General features: G+C 42.9%; 1 protein-coding gene across 8 annotated transcripts in view; it reads right to left on the bottom strand.

Moving 5' to 3' along the window:
- Positions 1-22,953, bottom strand: part of LOC129711830 (disabled homolog 2-interacting protein-like) — a 625,376-nt gene that overhangs the window by 129,952 nt on the left and 472,471 nt on the right. The window contains exon 1 of one of the 8 annotated variants that reach the window (XM_055659777.1): positions 4,194-4,444. The exons of the other annotated variants lie outside the window; for them this stretch is intronic. Coding sequence (XP_055515752.1) covers positions 4,194-4,204 — 11 coding nt within the window. The 5' untranslated portion in view covers positions 4,205-4,444. Of the gene's footprint in view, positions 1-4,193; positions 4,445-22,953 lie in introns of those variants that run through there. 8 annotated transcript variants of the gene reach the window in all.

The raw sequence follows: 22,953 nt of genomic DNA, 5'->3' as shown, positions 1-22,953 counted from the left end.
GTGGACTGGATTGTAATGGAGAGAGAGGACTGCTCTCCGTGTAATACAGGAGCGACTCTCCTCTCACCAATGAATCTAAATAACAAAAATTACAATAAAAATCCAATGATACATAGCACAATTAGAACTTGGAAACAAATAAAACAGAATCTAAAATTAAGAAATCTATCTCTTTTAATGCCAATAGTCAATAATCCGTTGTTTAAAGCTTCAATTATAGATAAATCATTTACACAATGGGAAAGAATGGGAATCAAAACGCTCAGAGACTTGTATGAATTGGGAAAGTTATCATTTCAACAATTACAACTGAAATATAATTTGAAAAATAATAAATATTTTAAATATCTTCAAATCCGTGACTATCTGAAAAAATACACAAAAGACTATCATAACATGCCTCCAGACTTATTGGATGAAGCCATGAAGAGAAAGGCTGAATCAACAAATCTAATATCATACTTATACAACATTATTTTAAATATAGAAATATAGAAATGGTATTAGAAGAGACTGGGAACATGAACTAGCTATAAAAATTTCAAAAGAGAGCTGGGATAAACACTTACTATATGTGTATAAATACTCGATCAACGTACGACATACTCCAATTCAATTCAAAACATTACATAGACTATATTATTCAAAAACCAAAATAAATAAACTTTTCCCCAATGTCTCACCCACTTGTGATAAATGTCAGTCACAAGAAGCTACCATAGCGCACTCTTTTGTTTTTTGTATAAAAATCCCAAAATTCTGGAATGAAATATTTGAAATCTTCACAAAATTAATTAATATAAAACTTGTACCAAAAGCAGAATGGATCATTTTTGGAATATCGGAAGGTAACCCCGAACTAAACGTGTTTCATAAGAACTTACTTAATTACGGGCTAATAATGGGAAAAAAGCTTATACTCAAATTCTGGAAAAACGCTCCAATACCAACAATAAAAATGTGGATTTCAAACATGTTCGAAACATTACACCTGGAAGAGATGAGACTCCTCCTAGCAGGTAAAGCAGACCACTTCCACAAGACGTGGTCTGCATTTATGGAACTATTACAAGCATACGGTGCAATAGTAATTAAAAAAAATAAATGGTACCAGGATCTGGTAACGGGGGGTAAAAAAACAAAACACGGTTGGTATATCCTTTTTTGCGGAGTTTTGTGTTATAATAGAGCGATTGTTTCTCCTTTTTTTTCTTTTCTTTCTAGGGTCTATTTTCTTTCTTTACTTCCTTCTCTAACTTCTTCTCTAAGGGGCTTTCTTTTCCCAACACTTTCCTGCACCTTCACGACTCTTGCTCACTTTCCTTACTTCTTTTATTTCTACCTTTTTTAAAGCTCGAAAAATGAAGTGGTACAATAAATGTAATAAGATATATGTGATGTGTATTACTGTAATTTACTGTACTTCTTAAAAAAAAAAAAAAAAAAAATCTGATTCAAAGGAAGCAAAGCAGCAACAAATCCAAAGCTTCCCAAATGCTTTTGTCCATTTCTTAGTTCCTGAGTCAAAGGAAACAACTTCAACGGATGGTCACTGCTCAACCGGTCAGTTAGGACTTAAAGGAGGACCAAGGGATTACAGATGCTGGTTTATACCATTAATAGACACAAAGTGCTGGGGTAACTCAGCGGGTCATGCAGAATCTCTGGAGGAAAAGAATGGGTGTTTCAGGTCAGGACACTTCTGATAGGACTTAATGTTCAGTGGAAAGGCTAAAAAATCTGAGTGATAAATTAGTCCTTTATTGTAAAGCAAGGCATGATGTTTAGACACTTCGGAGTTCATGAACAAACAAAGAGATGAATAATGCTCAACCCAAGTCATGTTTCATGCTGACTCCTGTTGTCTAACCAAACTCTACATCTCTCTGCTGGCCTAGCAAGCATTGTTGTTCACAATAGATAGATCCCAAGCCTCACATATGGACCACTCTGTTGGCTTCATGTCAAGTCATGCAATCAAAGGACTTTATCATGGTTTCTAGGCGTCCGGAAATCAGGGCTCTTAAAATAGTTGGGATAAAACTTAAATTGATTTTTTGAAATGAGAACCCAAATACGTGATAAAATTAATGATCATACATTAACACTTTCCTGCGATTTAATCTAGGCTTAGGTCCTCATTCAAACAGATGGGCTGCACTGCAGTCTGGGGAAAAGCTGAAGGGACCTGTATGAAGTACAGCCAGTCTATCTGAGGTATGCCCTATGCACTAGGATGCCATTCACCAGTGGACGTGGGATGTTAGATGCTTTGACGTCAGACCCTCAGCACATTTCTGATTTCCACAGAGGTCTGCGCTGGTGCAGAAATCAAGATTGTACTGACCCACAAAAAGAACCTCCTCTTTTGAACCACCAGCCAAAGGTAAGCAAGTTTCTGATCAATTCATGTTGTTGGAGCAGAATTAGGCCATTTGGCCCATCAGTACTATAGTGCTATAATGCATAACATTCCTTCACAACCTATATTGTTTGCAATTTATAGAAAAACAAATCCAATTCTGGAAGAGAACAAACTGTGCTTTAGAAAAATAATGGGGTTATGAACATTACAATATTCTTCCAATCTGAACAAATTACATTAGTTGTTTAAGAAGGAACTGCAGATGCTGGAAAATTGAAGGTAAACAAAAGTGCTGACGAAACTCAGTGGGTGCGGCAGCATCTATGGGGCGAAGGAAATAGGCAACGTTTCGGGCTGAAACCGTTCTTCACATTAGTTGTTTCTATTGTGGGGCTTTTTGTAGAAAGTAGTAGCAATGTCAATTTAGTACATACAATCCTAAAAGTGCTAGTCTTTTAAAATACTTACTCCCGTGAAAATTGTGTCCCCTTTGTCATTACTTTGCTCCGCAAATTGGACACAAGTACCACATTGTGACATTGTTACTGCTAATGAAAAGATCATGGCGAGTCAAACAATGATTTAAAAAGCCGATTTTATTAAATGCACTCTTAGCTTCGATAATCCCTTTCATTCACTTTGTGGCAAGTTTTCATGGCAAATTTGTAGGCACAAGGACACACACTATGATTATACTTATTACCCACCGATTAATTCCATCGTGTAGTCCTGGGTGTAAAAAATTGATTCCCCTAACAGGCAAGCTATATTCACAATAGAGCTCATTTCCTTCAGGAAAGAATAGCTGTGTTTATTCACTCACTGAAATGCTCCTGTGAATTCCTGCCTCGGCTTTAACTGTGGGCATATTAACTGTGGGCATATTAACTGTGGGCATATTAACGGTGGGCATATTAACTGGTGGGCAAGTCTTTATGTAGGGTTCAATGTTTTCAATTGGCAGACTCACACCAAACAGCTGCTATTTTGACATTGCTAATCTATTGCTTAATGGATTGCATGAAAAACCTGTCAATACTGTACAGAATTGAATGTCATTTCAGCATTGCATTTTAAGGAATTGTCATTATATACAAAAACATGGCTGCACTTCAAATGAGAGCTAATCATCTCCAATTTCTAGAGCTCTCATTAACTCAGGAATCTTTTTATTTATGCAGATTTTTTGATCTGATATGAAAAACTAGGCTTCTCAAAATGTACTTGAGTCAACAAATAGGTGTCCACCCAAGTAAAACTGCCTTTACATTCCAGCTGGCACTTCATTCAATCATTTTGCATTTGCACAATGTGTTTCCCGACATTATCGTCATGCATTTGTACAAGGAACATCGCGCTGCAGAAATACTTATTTTACCTGATGTTGCTCTCTACTGTAATAAAGAGGTAATTTAGCTAAATATGTAATTAAAAGAAAAACCCTGGCTGTATCGTCCCATTTGCCTCAAAACACATCATCTAATGAGAATCGTAAGTACACAATGTCACAGAATATAAAAGCTCAAACTATGTTTTATTGATAAATAGCTAAGTTTATGCTTCTTTTCAGCAATTTTCAAACTATTATCCACGAGCGGAAAACCTTCTAAAATCATTATGTTCTCACTCATTTTCAGAAATCCCTTATTTACATGCAATACTTTGTTTGATCATGCCCTTTATCAATTCTTAGCAGAATACCTAAAAATCCTGGACATAAACTTTACAGCAGGGTATCCTTATAAAATCATAAACTTGTTCACACATCACTACCCTACAGCCATCTTCTTCTTACTACTCGCTTGCTTTAAAGACATAATATACTTACAGAAGAAACATACGGCTGCTGTTGCTGTTGCCTGTGGTTCAAATAATGACATTCCAAATCAAAGCTTAGGCAGTAAAAGGCCATGACTTCCAGCAGCAGAATGAATGATAACGGCGATATGGAAAAGTAATAGTGTCCTAGCCCAACCTTCCCTACGTGGGCAGCTGTGAATGGAACAGTACGAGTAAACAGTTTAGCCGACAGCTTGACTGGCACATTTGTTTCGATTGACTTCTCTGTAGTCAGGCAGGCGGTCTGACTCAAAGCAAATGCTAACATTTGTTCAGCTTCCAGCATGTACTACCTCAGCCTGACAATTCTTCCTGTCCCACTCCCCCACCTCATCTGTTTTCCTGGAAGGAAACTGGACCAGCTTAAAAACAAGAACATTCCGGAACAAATCTGACGTGATTATATTAAAATCCTTTAGTTCAAACTATACGGCCATATCAAACAGCACATTTTCTATATGAGGATGTGCTCACTTTGACAGCTTGCATTGAAACAAATAGTTTAATTACATTATCGGACTTCCAGTTTGCATTCTTACAGAAGAACAAGTCTGACAGCAAAATACATCCAATTGTCTTTAACCCACGGCTGAGTTCTTTGCAATAAAAGTGTGATTTTATTTAGCTTTAAGAATGAGATGAAATGACAGTAAATGAAAATAAAACTGCTAATATGGCCAATTGTGAATAGATGTAAGATTTCAAGTCATTGTGTTCGTGGAAACCAAGCCAGCCAGTATTTTGAGCAAACTGTATCTGGGAGAGAGAGGATGCAGCTGTGGGCACATTGTGGTCCGTAGGCCGGAAGAGCAGCAACGCTGTTCCAACAGGAACAGTCTCGGAGCTTTGCATGTGCTCTGCTCTCACTAACTGGTAACAGAACTGTATTGCAGGAACGGTAGTACAGGAATGCAATTTGCCTCAAGAAACTGCCAGATGTAGTGAGGGGGGAGAAGTGGGAGGTGGTTGTTGCAGTGGGATGGTGGGAAAAGAAAGGAAATCTTCCGAGCTATTGATCAAGCAATTAAGCTAAAAACTATTCTTCAACTCATCTGCTGTTGAATCCCACCCGGATCATTCTTTGTAATGCCATCGCTTTCCCAAACTAACTCTCACCTTCCACTCAGTAAATCATTGAAAACTGCTTCTTGTATCCGAATTTGCACCAGATCTGTTCAACTATCCCGTGCTCACAAACCTATTATGACTCCATTCCAAGAGCACCTCACCTTTACAATTCTCATTATCATCCCGAGATTCGGAAGTTCACATCAAAGTGGAGGTTTTTTTTTTAAACCTGCGCCTTTTAAAAGATTTTTAGTCATCTACCCTTTGACTTAGCATTAGATTTCCCCCCTCTAGCTGAAAGTACAAGCAAAGCTAATATTATAACTGCTCAGGCAACATAAACTCTCCCTCACAGAATAAACAATTCACCACCTAAATATTTGAGATATCGAACAAAATTCACTCTTACAAAAATTGAATGTGGGGAAAAAGACAATTATTTTTTCCAACTCGTATTTCTTGATGCGTACATAGATGACACAGAAAATTGCTACATAGACCATTTACCTTCCTGTCACACGAAGGTCACCCCTATGGGTGCATTCAGCGTTATACAGTGCTTACGTCTGTATACAGTCACACGGGTGATGACTAAGCAGAAGCACATGTTTCCACATTCACACAATCTATACAGTAGATTGCTCTGAAGAAGGGTCTGGACCCGAAATGTCACCCATTCCTTCTCTCCAGAGATGCTGCCTGTCCTGCTGAGTTACTCCAGCATGTTGTGTCTATCATACATTAGCTATACACTGAATTGTACCATCTATTGGCCTTCAGAAAGTTGTTTATGCTCAGCTAAAACATTTCTTGGACGAGCATAATATTCGGGAGGTTTTCCAGTCTGGGTTTAAAACTACGCATAGCACAGAGTCAGCATTGCTAAGGGTTTTTAATGACATCCTCCTAGCTAATGATTCTGGTGATTATGTGGTTCTTGTCCTGCTGGACCTATCTGCCGCCTTTGATACAGTGGACCATGGTATCTTAATATCTCGGTTACAGCACCTAGTGGGCATTTGTGGCAGAGCCCTGGGATGGTTCAGGTCTTATCTGGCAGACAGAACTATGTGTGTAAGCCTTGCTGGTTTTGAATCCTCCTCCGCTCCTCTGTCATATGGGGTTCCGCAGGGCTCAATTTTAGGGCCCCTGCTTTTCTCATTGTACTTATTTCTTCTGGGTTCCATTCTTAGAAAGTATGGCATCTCTTTTCATTCTTATGCTGATGATAGCCAACTATATATGCCACTGAGGAAGGAAGATGCCTTTTCTGTCAAATCACTTCTGTCTTGTCTTGAGGACATTAAGTCCTGGATGGCCCTAAACTTTCTAGGATTTAATGAAAAGAAGACAGAGGTGATATTGTTTGGTCCCAATGGCTGCCGTGAACCTCCCCCTGTTGACTTGGGTCCCCTGGCACTGTATGTCAAGCCAACAGTTTTAGACCTGGGTTTTAGGATGGACAGTGATTTAAAATTAGATCATCAAATAGGCGCGGTGGTAAAGTCCAGCTTCTTTCACCTAAGGCAGCTGGCAAAGGTGAAGCCCATTCTTGAGCGGCAGCATTTTGAAACAATAATCCATGCCTTTATCACGTCTGGGCTGGATTACTGTAACGCACTCTATTTTGGAGTTGCTCGATCTTCCCTGGCTCGTCTCCAGTTGGTTCAAAATGCTGCTGCTCGTCTTTTAACTGGAACTCGAAAGAGGGAGCACATAACGCCAATTCTGGCCTCCCTCCACTGGCTCCCGGTGTACTTTCGAGTTCATTTTAAAATTCTTTTATTTGTTTTTAAATCTTTAAGTGACCTCGCCCCGCCTTACCTCTCTGAGCTGCTTCATCCCTACGCTCCTGCCTCAGGTCAGCTGCTCCTGGAGGTACCGAAGTCTAAGCGGAAGCTCAGAGGGGATAGAGCCTTCTCTGTTGCTGCTCCGGCGCTATGGAACACCCTGCCGTTGCACATCAGACAGGCCCCCTCACTGTCCACCTTCAAAACCAGCATTAAAACACATTTATATTCCTTGGCTTTTGACCCTGCTTGAGACTTTGCTCCTGTTTTAGTGCTTTTAATGTTTTTAATTTTATTGTTTTTACTTTCTCTTCTAGTGTTTTTATTGTCGTGTAATAATTTTTTGTCCATGATTAGTCACGTACAGCACTTTGTGGCAACAGTGGTTGTTTTTAAAGTACTCTATAAAATAAAGTTATTATTGTATAAAAAGTTATTATTCAGCCTTCATTATCCTTTTCAAATGATGCCCCCTTTATATCTCTGATGGGAGGATCTGGACCTGAAACATTAACTTACTTCAGGGCCTGTCCCACCAGCATGCGATTGCATGCGTCTAGCGCGACCAAACGGAAGCGGAGTTCGCGCTAAGATCGCAGTAAGTACGCGCTAAGCATGTACAAAGTTCGCACAAAGCTCGCGCGTGATGTAATTTACATAAAATTCACCAATCAGATGGGCAGGAGGCGGGCCGACTGAATTTGGACGTCGCAAGGCGTCGGGCGGTGATGTCATCGCGCAATGCCACGCGCTAGGCGTACGCAGTCAAGACGCTGCGTACGATGTCAAGACGCTATGTATGACGTAGAGACGTTGCGTACGCCCGTCGAGACGCTGCGTACGCCCTCAATGCACCTGCTGGCCGACATGCCGTTGGCGCGTGGAATTTTCGAACAGTGCAAGATTTTTTGGATGTCAGGACCAATCCCGCACAACTCCATACGCCTCCGCCGATCGAAGTGGGACCGGCCCTGGGAAGCCGTACGCCTCAAGCGACCATGTTTGGTCGCGCTAGACACATGCTATCGCATGCTGGTGGGACAGGCCCTTTCCTCTTTCCACAGATGCTGCCTGACTTGCTGAATGTTTCCATCATTTTCTGCTTTTGTTCCTCATTTCCAGCACTTGCAGTTTTTTAAAATTTTCACTTACCTCTGAATCACTACCTTAAATTGGATGACAGCAGTAAGGTTATAGGACTGAAAAACCAGGATTATTTTCCTGGATATTTAATATTTTGACTGGTTTTAAGGTAAGTAAGAAAAACAACTGGAGTAATCCATTGTAGACAAAAATGCTGGAGAAACTCAGCGGGTGAGGCAACATCGATGGCGCAAAGGAAATAGGCAAAACCTAATCCATTGCCTATTTATAAATGGATAAATTAAACTGGACAAATGTGTTTCCTCATCTGAATCCACCTTGTGAAGATTCAGCTTCTTCATAATGCAGTGAAACTTGATAAATATGTACAGCAGTCATACAGCGCTGAAACAGGCTCTTAGGCCCAACCTGCCCATGCCAACCAAGATGCATATCTTACTAGCCCCACCTGGCCGTGTTTGGCCCATATCCCTCTAAATGATGAGGGATGAGGGGGATCTTATAGAAACATATAAAATTATAAAAGGACTGGGCAAGCTAGATGCAGGAAAAATGTTCCCAACGTTGGGCGAGTCCAGAACCAGGGGCCACAGTCTTAGGATAAAGGGGAAGCCATTTAAGACCGAGGTGAGAAAAAAACTTTTTCACCCAGAGAGTTGTGAATTTGTGGAATTCCCTGCCACATAGGGTAGTGGAGGCCAAGCCACTGGATGGATTTAAGAGAGAGTTAGATAGAGCTCTAAGGGCTAGTGGAATCAAGGGATATGGGGAGAAGGCAGGCACGGGTTATTGATTGGGGACGATCAGCCATGATCACAATGAATGGTGGTGCTGGCTCGAAGGGCCGAATGGCCTCCTCCTGCACCTATTTTCTATGTTTCTAAACCTTTCCTATCCACATACCTGCAAAATAATCTTTAACATAATTATCCTGTGCACAATTGCCACAGAAACATGGTTTGAATAAGTGTTCCCTTAAAATTATAACACAGAACAGATGCACTAACTATCTTTGATGCTTTAAAAGCTTACAAATCAACTCTGCTGTATAGGATGCTGGAACCAGCTTCAATACCCGGCCAAAATTCCATGAACAAATGTAATGACATGGCGCTTGTTTAGACACAAGTGGAGTTACAGTAGATCTTGAATGTTGGCTGAGATGAGGATGCTATGGAGCTGAATTCTGACCACCTGACCCGAGTGTTACGGGCCATGTTCCGTCTGCAACAGGTTTATACATTCAGAATAAATGTTCAGCTTTGGGTCATGTTGAGCACTGCTTGCTTTATTCAATACTTGATGCCGGTCAGGATAATTTATTGAACTTGTCCGCTGTTTTTGATCAATAGCAATGTATATGATGCATTGTTTTTGGCTCTTCTGAAATTGTCTCATGGCTCCGTCGGCTATGGAAAAAACATACTCGTTCGTGGACTCAGTCAGGCTGGGATTAGCAATGATTTAGTTAGCTTTTACTTTCATACCCATTAGGATTTGCAGCCAAGTTCAGTTCAGTACTATTGAGCAGTGGAGAGTTGATAAAAAAAAAAACATCTATTGATGCTCCTGAACACATCATCAGTGATGTAACCTGGGGTCATTGGGTGTTTCGGGTCTTTCAACATCAGACACCCTCACCCAGGCGACCCAGCCGTGGTTGATCAGACCACGACTTGTGGTCAGGTGGCATTCGCTCCTCCCCATGGACCTCTACTGATCCAGAGCCATCTCAAGGCCTTCTCGGCTGCCTCTGTGGTGTTCTTGATGGCTCTTCTCCTCGCCACTCCGTTGATGCCTAGTGCACTTAAGGTGTTGTAGAGCGATTGTTCTGCAAAACCTCTGCAGCCAAGCTCGATGGGCATACACTTGCCTTCCAGCCCTGCTTGTGGCAGTCTACGACCAGCTCTTCATATTTGGTCATCTTCCTCTCGTGGGCCTCCTCCAGACGGTCCTCCCATAATCACTGTCAATTCCAACAAGACGATGTTTTTGGTCGCCTCCGAGACCAGGAGGATATCTGGCCTCAGGGTGGTCGTGGCAATGTGCTGTGGGAACTTCAGCTGTTTCACCAGGTCTACAGAAAGTTGCCAGTCCTGCACAGTTGCCAGGATTCTTGACTGATTCCTGGCTGCTGTGGTTCTTGGCAGCTGCACTCCGGCCTTCACGAAGGATCTGGGTGGTGGGGCGTTCTCGTCTGCAGCTGCTGATTCCCATGCTGATGGCTTCTGCAATGAGTTTAAGAACCTGGTCATGACGCCATGTGTACCGGCCCTGCCCAAGAGCCTTTGGGCAACAGCTCAGGATGTGCTCCAACGTCCCCTTGCCTGAGCATTGCGGGTAATCTGGAGATTCCGCTTTGCCCCAGATGAAGAGGTTCGATGGGCTGGGCAAGACATCATACACTGCCTGGACCAGGAACTTGATGCGCTGTGGTTCAGCCTGCCAGAGCTCAGTCCATGTGACTTTTCAGTCCATGGCCTGCTCCCACCTTGTCCAGGCTCCCTGCTGCCTCCATCTAACTGCTCTGGTAGACCTCTCCTCCTCCATCACTGCCCTCACTTCCTCCTGGACCAGCCTGCGCCTCTCCTTCCCCATGGCCTTGTCAAACTGGGGAGTTGGGAAGATTCCCAAGCCAGCTCTTCCCCGAGTCACTGCTCCCACCAGGACTCTGTGGCGTATCCGAGACTCCGCTTGCACTCCGGCTCTCCACTTCCTCCCAGATTTCACCTCCACCCCTGCCTGAGCCACCTTGGGGTCGCTGGAGTCCCTGTACAGCATCACCTCTCTGGCCCGAGTCATCTTGAACTCCTCCTCCAGGGACTTCAGGAGCAGCTGGAGCTTGGCGTTATTTCTGTAAAGGGCGATGCTGCTAAGGCTCCTGGGCAGTCCCAGCCACCTCCTGAGAAAGCAGCTGACTTTCCTCTCCTATCTCTCTACGATGGATATTGGGACCGCATCCAAGCAGTGGCCAGAGTATCCTTGGCAGGATACCATGCTGGTAAATCCATGCCTTGAACTTGCCGGGAAGCCTCGACCGGTCCACTACTCTCAACCAGCTCTCCAGCTCCTGACAGGTTGCCTGGACAGATACTGTACCCTTCAGGCTGCTGTTAAACACGTTGCCAAGACTCTTCACTGGCCTTTCGGAGACAGTTGAGATTGGTGTCCCTTTGATGCTGAAGCGGAACCTGTCCATGACTTTGCCCTCCTTCAGCTCCAGTCACCTTGATTTTCCTGGCTTAAACCTCATCCTTGCCCATCCAATCAGTTTCTCCAACCCCTGCAGGATCCACCTGCCTCCTGGCACTGACTCAGTGGTGACAGTCAGGTCGTCCATGAAGGCTCTGATTGGTGGTTGGCGCATTCCTGACTTGGTCCGAGGGCCCGGACACTCTGGCTCAGCAGACTTGACGATCATGTTCATCGCCATGGCAACAAGGATCACAGAGATGGTACAGCCTGTGATGATCTCAACCTCCAGTCTGTGCCACTCTGATGTTACTGACCCTGATGAGACTCTCATGCTGAGCTGGTTGTAATAGTCCAGGATGAGATCTGCCACTTGGCCCATCACATGATGCTTGGCCATAACTGTCTGGATCAGCTTGTGCGGGATGGAGCCATAGGCGTTGGCCAGGTCAAGCCAGAGCACTGTCAGGTCACCCTCGTTCTCCCTGGCTTCTCTGATGAGCTGGGTCACCACTCCCGTGTGCTCTAGACATCCCGGCACTCCAGCCAAGCCTCCCTTTTGCACTGAGCTGTCGATGTAGCCATTGCTGGAGACGAAGTTGGTCAGCCACTTCGCCACTATGCTGAAGAAAATCTTGCCTTCAACGCTTAGCAAGGAGATGATCCTGAACTGATCGATCTTCTTGGAATCTTCCTCCTTTGGGATCCAGACTCCTTCAGCGAATCGCCACTGCTGCGCCACTTTTCCTCTCCTCCAAATGACTTTCAGGATCTTCCACAGCCGTTTCAGTAACAAGGGGCAGTTCTTGTAGACCCTGTAGGGGACTCTGCTCTGCTCTTGCTCTCTTCACAACGTCCTGGACCTCTTTCAGGAGTGGCTCTCTACTATCAAACTCCCTGATGGGTGGAGGTGGTTTTATCAGGATGTTGCACTGGCCCAGCTCCTGCTGCACTGTAGGTCGTCTGGATGTGCCAGACGATCTCCTTCTCAGAGGCTATGAAGGATGCTCGCTTCCTGGCTCTTTCCTTCCTGCGTCTTCGGTGCCACTCAGCTCTACGGAGGGTCATCAGCTTCTTCCTCAGGATGGTTCACAGCTCAGCCAAGGGGGGGGGGGTTGCTCTTCCCTGGCCTCTTTATACTGCTTCTTGAGGGACTTCAGCTCCTGCCGGATCTTGTGGATCTTTGTTGCTCGTTGGTTCATGGTGAAAGGAGTTCTGGCCGGCTTCTTCTCCACTGCTCCAAACCTTTCCACAGCTAGGCTGATGATGATTGTCGTCATCGCCCGCAGCCTTCGGTCCACATCTCCCTTCGCAGTTGCTTCCAGCATCTTGTCGACGTCCTCGTCGAACTGATGCCAGACTGCCGTCTTGCAGGCCTGAGGCCATTTGACTGGAACCTTCTACGGAGGTTTGTTCTGAGGGACTAGTTCTGCCTCTTGGAGGCTTTGGGCTCTATGGGGTGCTTCTGGGCCCGGCTCCTCCTGCGTCTCACCAGGTAAAATACCTGTGCGTTGTGACACTCCCTGTCCCTCCAAACACTTCATCCGGGTCTGGTGAATCTTCAGGCCTCGGCCGTTGATGCAGACCTTTCCATATCTGCATTTGATACTAATAGTCGGCTGTCCTTTGCCATTAGTCATTAGCCTTTGATCCATCAAATTGGGGTGTTCATCCTCCCCCCGCCTCTCGGGCACCCCTGGGGGTATTTTTCCATGAGTTTTTCTGTAGCATGATTTGTGTCTCCTCCTCTCAGAGGATGTGGTTTGGACTGCCAACCTGCCCCGCCCCGGTTGCAGTCTTTCCGAGCTGTCCACGTCACCACCCTATACTTGGTTGTCAACCAGTCTACTCCTGGTCGCCACTGGTTTCACCAGCACAGTGATTGATAAAAAATACATCTATTAATGCTCCTAAACACATCATCAATGAGAGCTTTTACTTTCATACCCATTAGGATTTGCAGCCAAGTTCAGTTCAGTACTATTGAGCAGTGGAGAGTGAAATGCATTACCGTTTTTGTTGCCCAATTGAATTTTGAACGAATAAGAGACAAAATGTGATAAACACAGGTAACAATGCTTTTCCTGCCAAAGGTCTGCTCTGGCAACAAATAAACAATCAACGCAGGAAATTGCATAACTCAAGGTTATGAAGATCAAAAATAACACCGATGGCAAACTGCTTTAAACATAAGGAACTACATTCATATATTAGAGTGATGTGTTAAATTAGTTCAACTTCCAAATTAAATTATGTCTTTATCAATAAAAAATGCAAGTTATGATTTTAAATGCAGTTCAATAACAGGGAGCAATGTCCAAGACAATAGAAGGAATATGGAATTTAAATGGAATAATTTTTGATATCATGATGTACCCTACTTCAAATGTAAAATAATTGTCCCTGAAAGAATCAGATGATATTGTTATGTTATCTTGTTTTATCCTGACTAGTAATGGGGCTAAAAGGCCAGACACTGTTCCTTTACTAGGATGCTGGAGACTACCACTGATAGGAAAGGAACTCAAATACTTTTGAGGCACCTTCATTGAAAGCAATCCATGCAGATACCAGATTTATCCAATCTAAAAGTCCTAGCTAGACCAATAGTGACATGCTACTAGCAAGAGCCGAGGCAATTGTTGCCGGTATATTGGATCTTGGGCTACCCAATTGTTATACCAGTTAAAATCCCATCAGACAAGATTCTCAACATTTCTAAAAAAGAGATAAGCTAGATTTAGATATAATCTCCTCCATTAAATCAAATCCTACTTTTTCCACATATTGTTCCCTTAATCTATTATACATGCAGCAGTGTAATATGAGTCAGCATTTATCATAAACTAGCCATGATCGAAACAAATCGATTAACGAGCAATGAGATAGCCCATTGCGAAATTCTGCGAGGGTAAGTTCTTGTAAATCTTTTGATAGTATTTGTTTTTTGATGTGTCATTAGGTTATAATGTTATTATTTGTAATTTTTAACCTTCATTTAATGGCACTTGCTTCATATGTTTGTTAATTCTAAGAGCAGAAATAGGCCATTCGGCCCATCAAGTCTACTCTCCCATTCAAACATGGCTGATCTATCCCACCCTCTCATTCCCATTCGTTTTATTGATATGTAAATATGGCAATACGGTCCCATAAGCTTTATTGATATGTAAATATGGCAATAACTCATGGATGCCACTGGCAATATGGCAATAACTCATGGAGGCAATGGGCATTCAAATGAATGAAAGAACCCGCAGAACACATCATCTTTGCTCATATATTGTTTATTCAGCGTATTTGTCATCATGTTTCCTTAGTAGTTTTAAATTAATTCATCACGCTTTGCCAACTGCCAAGTGATAAGTCACACTTGTATATTACTGTTTTTTTATCTTTCCTTGGTGTAAATTACTATTCCACCAAGTAGTATGCAAATACCTTTCACGAAGAAAACATATGCCAAATTCTCTTTTTGGCCAAAGCAGTGAAAAAATAAGCCTCTTTCAGAAATATTACACTTTCTATGCATTTACTTTTAAATATAAACACTGTTTTCTAAGTGAGATCTATCGATGCTGGAGAGGGAAAAGCATTTTGCATCAGAGTGACTATCAATCCCCAGCAGACAGGGAACTAGTCAGAAAGGAAAGCTTTCCCACTGGTCTTTATGAAACTCTCAAAGAGATTTTTGAGGAGTTAACAAAGGAGGGCGGTGAATCTGTCGGATTCTTTGCCACAGAAGGCTGCGGAGGCCAAGTCAGTGCAACACGGTGGCGCAGCGGTAAAGTTGCTGCCTTACAGCACTTGCAGCGCCAGAGACCCTGGTTCGATCCCGACCACGGGTGCTGTCTGTACGGGGTTTGTACGTTCTCCCTGTAACCACATGGGTTTTCTCCGAGATCTTCGTTTTTCTCCCACACTCCAAAACCTACAGGTCTGAAGAAGGGTTTTGGCCCGAAACGTTGCCTATTTCCTTTGCTCCATAGATGCTGCTGCACCCGCTGAGTTTCTCCAGCATTTTTGTGTATCTTCAGTTTTGTGGGTTAATTGGCTTGGTATAAATGTAAATTGCCCCCAGTGTGTGTAGGATAATGTTAATATGTGGGGATCGCTGGGCGGTCCGGATGGTGGGCCGAAGGGCACTGTTTCCGCACTGTATCTCTAAACTAAACTATGACTTGGACATAAATGTCGATGGGTTGGTGAGAAATTTGCTGACGCCACAAAATTGTAGGAGTTGCAGGCAGTGAGTAAGGCTGTCAGAAGAAACAGTGGGATTTAGATCAGCTGAAAAAATTGGTAGAGGAGTGGCAGGTGAAGTTTAACCTGATCAAGTGTAAGGAGTTGAACTTTGGGAGGCTGAATGTCAGAATATACAGTTCATGGAAATACCATGAAGAGCATTGATATGCAGAGTCCAAGTTGCAGGCTGGAAGAGCCGAACGGCCTACTCCTGCACCTATTTTCTATAACTCACTGAAAGTGGCAGTGCATGACACAAGAGCCAGGGAGACACAATGCAGCTCTATAAGACTTTGGTGGGGCCATATTTGGACTACTGCATGCAGTTCTGGTCAACACATTACAGGAAGGATGTGCAGGCTTTGATGAGGGTTTGTAGAGAGTTTCAGCTACAAGGAGTGGTTGGATAACGTTGGATGCTGAGGGCAGACTTGATTGAAGTTTATAAAATTAAGAGGCATAGAGAGGATAAGACAGTCAGATTCTTTTTCCCCCAGGGTGGAAATGTCCAATACTAGAGAGCACAGCTATAAGGTGAGAAGGGGAAAGTTTGATTTTTAGTTTAGTTTAGAGATGCTGCATTGGAAAAGGCTCTTCGACCCACCAAGTCCACATCAACAATGGATCACCCGTTCACACTACTTCCATGTTATCCCATTTCTACAAACAATATCACCATTAATGTCCATCCAATATGATGCCACTAGGGGCGCCGAATTGAAGGCAGCCTCTGCCTACAGCCTGTCTGTTTTTCAATCTTTTTTAAATTTTTAGTCAGTTTTAAAGTTTGTGTTGGAGGTTTCTTTAGTATTTCTATGTGGGGGAAGGGGTAGGGTAAGGGGGAAACCGTTTCCCAGTCACTTCCTGGCGAGGACGCGACTATTCTCCGAGTCGCGTCCTCGCCCCCCCTCCTCGCGGCCTACCACCTGGATTGGAGCGGCCTTTCCTGCTGTGGACCGGACTAAAGCTTCAGCAGAGGCGGCGCAGCGCAGGATACATCGCGGAGCGGGCGATGCCTACCTGGATCGCCGTTTGGAGCTCCGGAGTGCTGGGCCGCTGCTCCAACATCGCGGAGCTGTGGTTTGTAGAGCTTCCAGCGCGGCCAGCGCTGACTTCGGCATTGCGGAGTTCTGGGACCTTTTGCCGAGGGCTGCCAGCGTTGAATCTCCGCCCAGCGCGGCCTGTGGACTTTGGGAGACGCGGACTCCGGTAGGAGGTGGCCGATTCGGATGTCCATGCTGCTGAGGACGTCCAGTCCCGACGTCGGACTTCATTCACCCATTCGGCGAGCGGGCCTGAACATCGGGCCGCCCGTAGCGGTGACAGCGGGGGTTCGGGAGGTCCCCGACCACGGGAGGACAGCAGAGGAGGATGGCTGAATATTTTGGAGCCTTCCCTCACAGTGGGAAACTTTGATCCCGCTGTGAGCAGATGTTTGTGTTAAGACTTTGTGTTTTGTGCTCTTATTACTCGTATGGCGCCCACACATTTCACTGTACCAATTGGTACATGTGACAAATAAATGTATCTTGTAATGTATCTTGTATCTACCCAAAAATTATTTGCACAGAGACTGGAGGGGGCCTCAAAGGCATTGCCAGGGATGGTGGTGGAGGCAGATATGATAGTGGTGTTTAAGAGGCTTTCAGATCGGCACATGGATATGCATGGAATGGAGGGATATGGATCAACTTGAATTTTTTTCTCTGCAACGTCAGATGCTGAGGGATTGTCATTATCAAATATACAGGATATGGATCATGTGCAGGCAGATTAACTTTAGCACAAACATTTTGGACTGAAGGGCCCTTTTCTGTGGTGTACTGTTCTATGTTCTACGTTCCACCAGGCCGAACGTGCCCCAGCCACCCTCACTTGGCTTCCCTTTTCAATTGTTTCAATGGCAGTCGTTATGAGCTGTCCCTGAGATTTGGAGAAGGGGGAGATCATTCCCAAAGGAAAGCTGGGAGCAACAGCAGGTGATGCAGAGCCTGTGGTGGATTCATGCCAATTTAGTGTTGTTCTACAATTCCAATATTTCATCCAAAGAATCCTGATATGTTATAACAGGTTGAGGATGCTCATCAGAGCAACTTAGAATTATTAAAGAATCATTAAATGTGCCTTGGTTTTTGGGAATCCTACATAAGGGTGGCTTGTATATTTGATAATGACAACTAGAATTCAGATGAATCTGAGCAATGAATATATATGAAGAGAGATCTATTGGGAAAACCACAAACTCTGCTAGATATTCTTTCATATTTTAGCCCTTGGAAGTAAAAATATCGGTAGATTTATTAACTTGTACATTCCCTTCTTTTCACTGTTCACGTGACAATAAACTTAACACATTATTTTATCCAATGCTGAACATACAATGTAACATTACATGCAATGTAACCTGTTCTTGCTGACAATTCATTCCAGCTGCAACTCATAGAAAAAAGGAAAAGCAAAACAAAGCCAAGTCACTTGAAATGCCTTCTGGTGTCAGACATCTGCACGTTTCCACTGGCCAATGTGAACAATCCTTGGTTTGAAGCCAAGCATTACAACTGGATGGATATAACACCCAATAGACTAACGGGTATTATTGTGCATAGCGTGTGAACAGAATGGGAACAGCTTCAGAGTCAAGGGTCACTGACACAGAATGAGCACCAAGCAATAAAAAAAAGCAAACTCTTACTCCTCATCAAGGATATAATACTACACAGTTTATGCTTGGACTGAAGATGATGCTGATATGTACCATGCCAATAAACTCCCACTGGTTAACTAATGGCCAACTTTCGAGTGTTGGGGGGGAAACCAGATACTTCTCTCCTTTGCAGCTTTTAACAAACTGAATACCTTAAGGAATCTCACATACACATAGCTCCAGCAACACGGATTTCAAACAACTTTGCTGATCAAAACTCAACTACCAAGCAAATTCTGCGGATGCTGGAAATAAGGAACAAAATAGAGGGGACGCAGGAGGTGCTCAGCAGGTCTGGCAGCATTGGTGGAGAAATAAGCGGAATCAAGTCATGTACCCTTGCTCAGAACTGCAATGAGGCACTAGGGTGGTTTAAATTGCAGAGCGGTAATTAGAAGCTTGATGCAGAGACAAGTTGAAACAAAGAGGCAGCCACAACTGTGGGAATAAAAGGTGGGGTTACCGGAAGCAGTTCAACTCAATATTAGGCATTGTTGGAGCAGTGCAGCATTCTCTATTCTTGCTTCAGATTCAGAGTTTGTCTGACTAGCTTAAGCAGAGATACTTGACGGAGGCAAATAGTATCTAAGAAATAGACAAGAACGCCAAAAATATGCTGACGTTTCCAGAAGCGGGAATTGTGTGCTGCTCAAGTGAAAGCACAAGCTGCAAATGTCAATGGTTTCCCTGTCCAGCTTTTAACCCATCTAAAAGAACCAAATAAACCAGGGAATACTTACAAAGTATTCAACAGGTCTGTGGAGAGCAAGAAATGATTTACATTTCAGATAGATAATCTTTCATTCTTCAGCATTTATGTGAAAGAGAAACTAATTTTCTCTCATAATTTATTTCTCAGGTGTGGGTGGAATAAACCAGCCAGAACAATATGATTCCCAGAAGGATCTCTGGTATTTCAGGACTTAATGTTTCTCTAGGGTTAGGTATCTTAAAATCCAATGACCATCCGTACTGGTAAAAATAATTCAGAAGTAAAAACATATATTGAGAAAATTAGAAGAGTAGAAACAAGGTGGCTGGTTTATGCTAAAGATAGACACATAATAGTCAGTGGACCAGGCAGCATCTCTGGAGAAAAAGGATGGGTAACATTTTGAATGTGATGGTTGGGGGAGGGGGTGTGGGGGGGAGTTGAAGAACTGGAGGTGAGAAAAGACCAGGACTAATCAAGGCCAGCCACAAATGACCATGGTGCCTGTAAGCCCATGGCTGGCTAAGGAAGGTGCGATGTCAAGAGGAAAGTTGTAAGAGAACTGTGGAACTGGTAAAATAACTAGGGTGGAGGAAGGGGGCAAGGGCAAAGGGGAAGGGTGTGCGAGTTGAAGTTACTAAAAATTAGAGAATTCAATGTTCACACCATTGGGTTGCAGGCTACCCAGCCAAATATGAGGAGCTGTTTCTCCAATTGGTATGTGGCTTCACTCTGGCATTTTCTTTACGCAAAGTTAGATGTTGATTATGCAAGTTAATCAAATGGACTGTATATTTAATAAATGTCATTTGCAATATTAGTGCATCTCAATTTGCTGTCTTCTCCACATCATGATTTCAGAATAGTGATGAGTAAAGCCAATCAAATACAAGGCAGTTCATTGAATAAGAATGTCCGTAACATGATATAATATCCGTGTTGTCATGCTCTGGATTCAATTTAGTTTGGCCATTTAACCCACCAAAACTTGTTTACTCATTATGCTGCCTAAGCCGCTGAATTACATCAGCACTTTGTGCTCTGTGCAAGATTTCAACATTTGCATTTCCTTCTGCCTACATATTCCCATTATGATGGACAAAACCACTACTGCAAAATTCCACGCCAACTCTGAAATGTATTAATTAAGCTCTGGAGCAGTGCCCATCCCCATCTCCCCTGGTGACTGGATCAATCATTACACTGAAACATTCATCAAAGTGTACGGTCATTTTCTAAGAGCATCATGCAATAATATTACATCCTGCATATACGCATGTGTCTACTGCACCACAGGAAAGTGGTTTTTATCAGTTCCATATTCAGAGAGTTGGCATTTACACTGTCTTGAAGTTAGAAGCCTACTACTGTAGGCAACATGCTGCAATGAATGACAATATACAGCAGGTTAAGTCAACTTTTTCAAAGACCATATTGCATTACGCAATATGTTTCAAATAATCAAAACACAAAGAAAACATAATCAAAAATCAATTACATTTAAATTATCCAGCACACTGTGGCCCTCGTAGTACTCTGCACTTAATCCAAAATAACTGCTTGGGAACGTAATACTATTATAATATTGAACCTCAAAATAACGTATGGGGAGCATTTTTATATATCTATCTCACTGCAGCTAAAGTTAACACCTTTCAAGTTCAACTGACAATTTAGTCAGAAGATCAGTTATTCTTCTGTATCCATATATTTTTCATTACTGCCAAAGTATACTGAAATTTTCAGTGAAGGTTTTCAAAACTTTCACAAATTGTCTGTCTACTTTCTCGAATTCCACTTGTCAAACCCCGTAAAGTAAGAGCATCAGTGCTTTGTAGAACAGTAGTTGATGTGAGCAACAGCACCAAACAGGTACCAGTGTTGCAGATTCAATGTTGCTGCTTTGTAAAAATCATTACTTTCCAAAACTTTGAAGACCCTTCCACAAAACTAAAAAAACAATTTGCACGGACAAAATTATTTTATAAGACAATAGACAATAGGTGCAGGAGTAGGTCATTCTGTCCGTCGAGCCAGCACCGCCATTCAATGTGATCATGGCTGATCATCCACAATCAGTACCCCGTTCCTGCCTTCTCCCCATATCCCCTGACCACTACCTTTAAGAGCCCTATCTAGCTCTCTTTTGAAAGTATCCAGAGAACCGGCCTCCACCTGTGGAATTCTCTGAGGCAGAGAATTCCACAGACTCACAACTCTTTATATTAAAAAGTGTTTCCTCGTCTCCGTTCTAAAGGGCTTACCCCTTATTCTTAAACAGTGGCCCCTGGTTCTGGACTCCCCCAGCATCGGGAACATGTTTCCAGCTTCTAGCGTGTCCAAACCCTTAATAATCTTATATGTTCCTTCTAAACTCCAGAGTGTACAAGCCCAGCCGCTCTATTCTCTCAGCATATGACAGTCGCGCCATCCCGGGAATTAACCTTGTAAACCTACGCTGCACAGTTGTGATCAGTAACAAAGTTATAACTTTCCCAAATAGGTGATTTTCTTAATTCTGGAAGAGGTTCAGAGAATGCAGTGATTTTGGATCTGTCCTAACATTCTCTTCACTGTCGGCCTTCATTTCTAACCTGCCCTAACATAATCCAAATCTATTATTTTTCAAGGGAGAACTGGTATTCTGTATAAATACTAAATGAAACTTGGTTATGTGTTCAGGTTTTCAGGTAAAAATCCCCAATATTCTCCCCACAGATTTTACATAAAATTGCTAAGTAGGTGGTTTCAATGACACACATAAATAAAGCTTCATCCATATCTCCAATGGATTTAGCGTGTAAATTAAAAGTGAGGCAGCATGCTGAGCAGTAATTAAACGTATTTGATTCATAATCTGACTTGACATGACCTTGAGAATAAAAGTAAAGGCTATTGGGAGGGGAGCTGGAGTGGAGAGAATTTGTGCTGAGGGAAGATAGAAATTTCACAGTTAAGGTCATTATATAAAGCTGAATTTCATCTTGAAGGTTTCAACGTGTAATATGCACTGTAAGTGGGATTGTCCAATTAAATATATTTTTCAATGAAAAGCAAAATGCAATATTGGCAATTTTATATTAATCCCACGGTCTAAAATCAGGAGGACATTGTTTAATAGCGAGATACCAGTGCTGACTCTGTAACTCCCTCTCCTCTGATGCTCAGTCTGAAGAAGGGTCTCGACCCGAAACGTCACCCATTCCTTCCATCCAAAGATGCTGCCTGTCCTGCTGAGTTACTCCAGCATTTTGCGTGTACACTAAATCTGATTTGCTTATTCTTCTGGGAAGTTTGCAAAGAGTTTTCTGTGGTTTTGTAAGAATGCTATTTACGTGAAGTTTATGTCGGCAAATTCAGATTGAGCAATTTAGACAGTTTCCCTGTTAGCATCCAATTGAAAGTGATATGACTAAAAGTGTGGCTAATCAATCACTCAGTAGCCCAGATGAACTCCCTGCCACTTGAGCACTGAGCAGCTGTACGTACAAAATAAACACTTTAAATGATGGAGAGTTAATCTATAACAGTAAATGCAATAAGCACAAGAGTCTGATGCCACCAAAAATACCAAAAGGTAAGGATTAAGATTGATGAATGTGATTTTGTGTTGGAAGGCATAATGTTCAAGCCCAAAGACAGCATTGCTTACGACTTTGGAGATGTCTCCCAGGTTTAAAAGGAGCAAAATGCTTGCCTGGAAACAAAAAACAAAAACGCCAACATAACACAAAATTTGCATGCAAATACCACTAGTATCATTTGGTAGAATTAAGCGGGCAGACCCAAGAATCTGATTATTTATCAACCCATTTTACAAAATGATTCACTTAACCAGATCTGATGAGACCAATCATGTTACACAATACCAAAACTAACAGCAATATTAAAAGGCAGCAAATGGAGTTGGAGAGAAATTATATGAGATAATATT

This window comes from Leucoraja erinacea, chromosome 31 (assembly GCF_028641065.1).
Source record: "Leucoraja erinacea ecotype New England chromosome 31, Leri_hhj_1, whole genome shotgun sequence".
Taxonomy (NCBI): domain Eukaryota; kingdom Metazoa; phylum Chordata; class Chondrichthyes; order Rajiformes; family Rajidae; genus Leucoraja; species Leucoraja erinaceus.
This window is presented reverse-complemented; position numbering and strand designations above follow the sequence as displayed.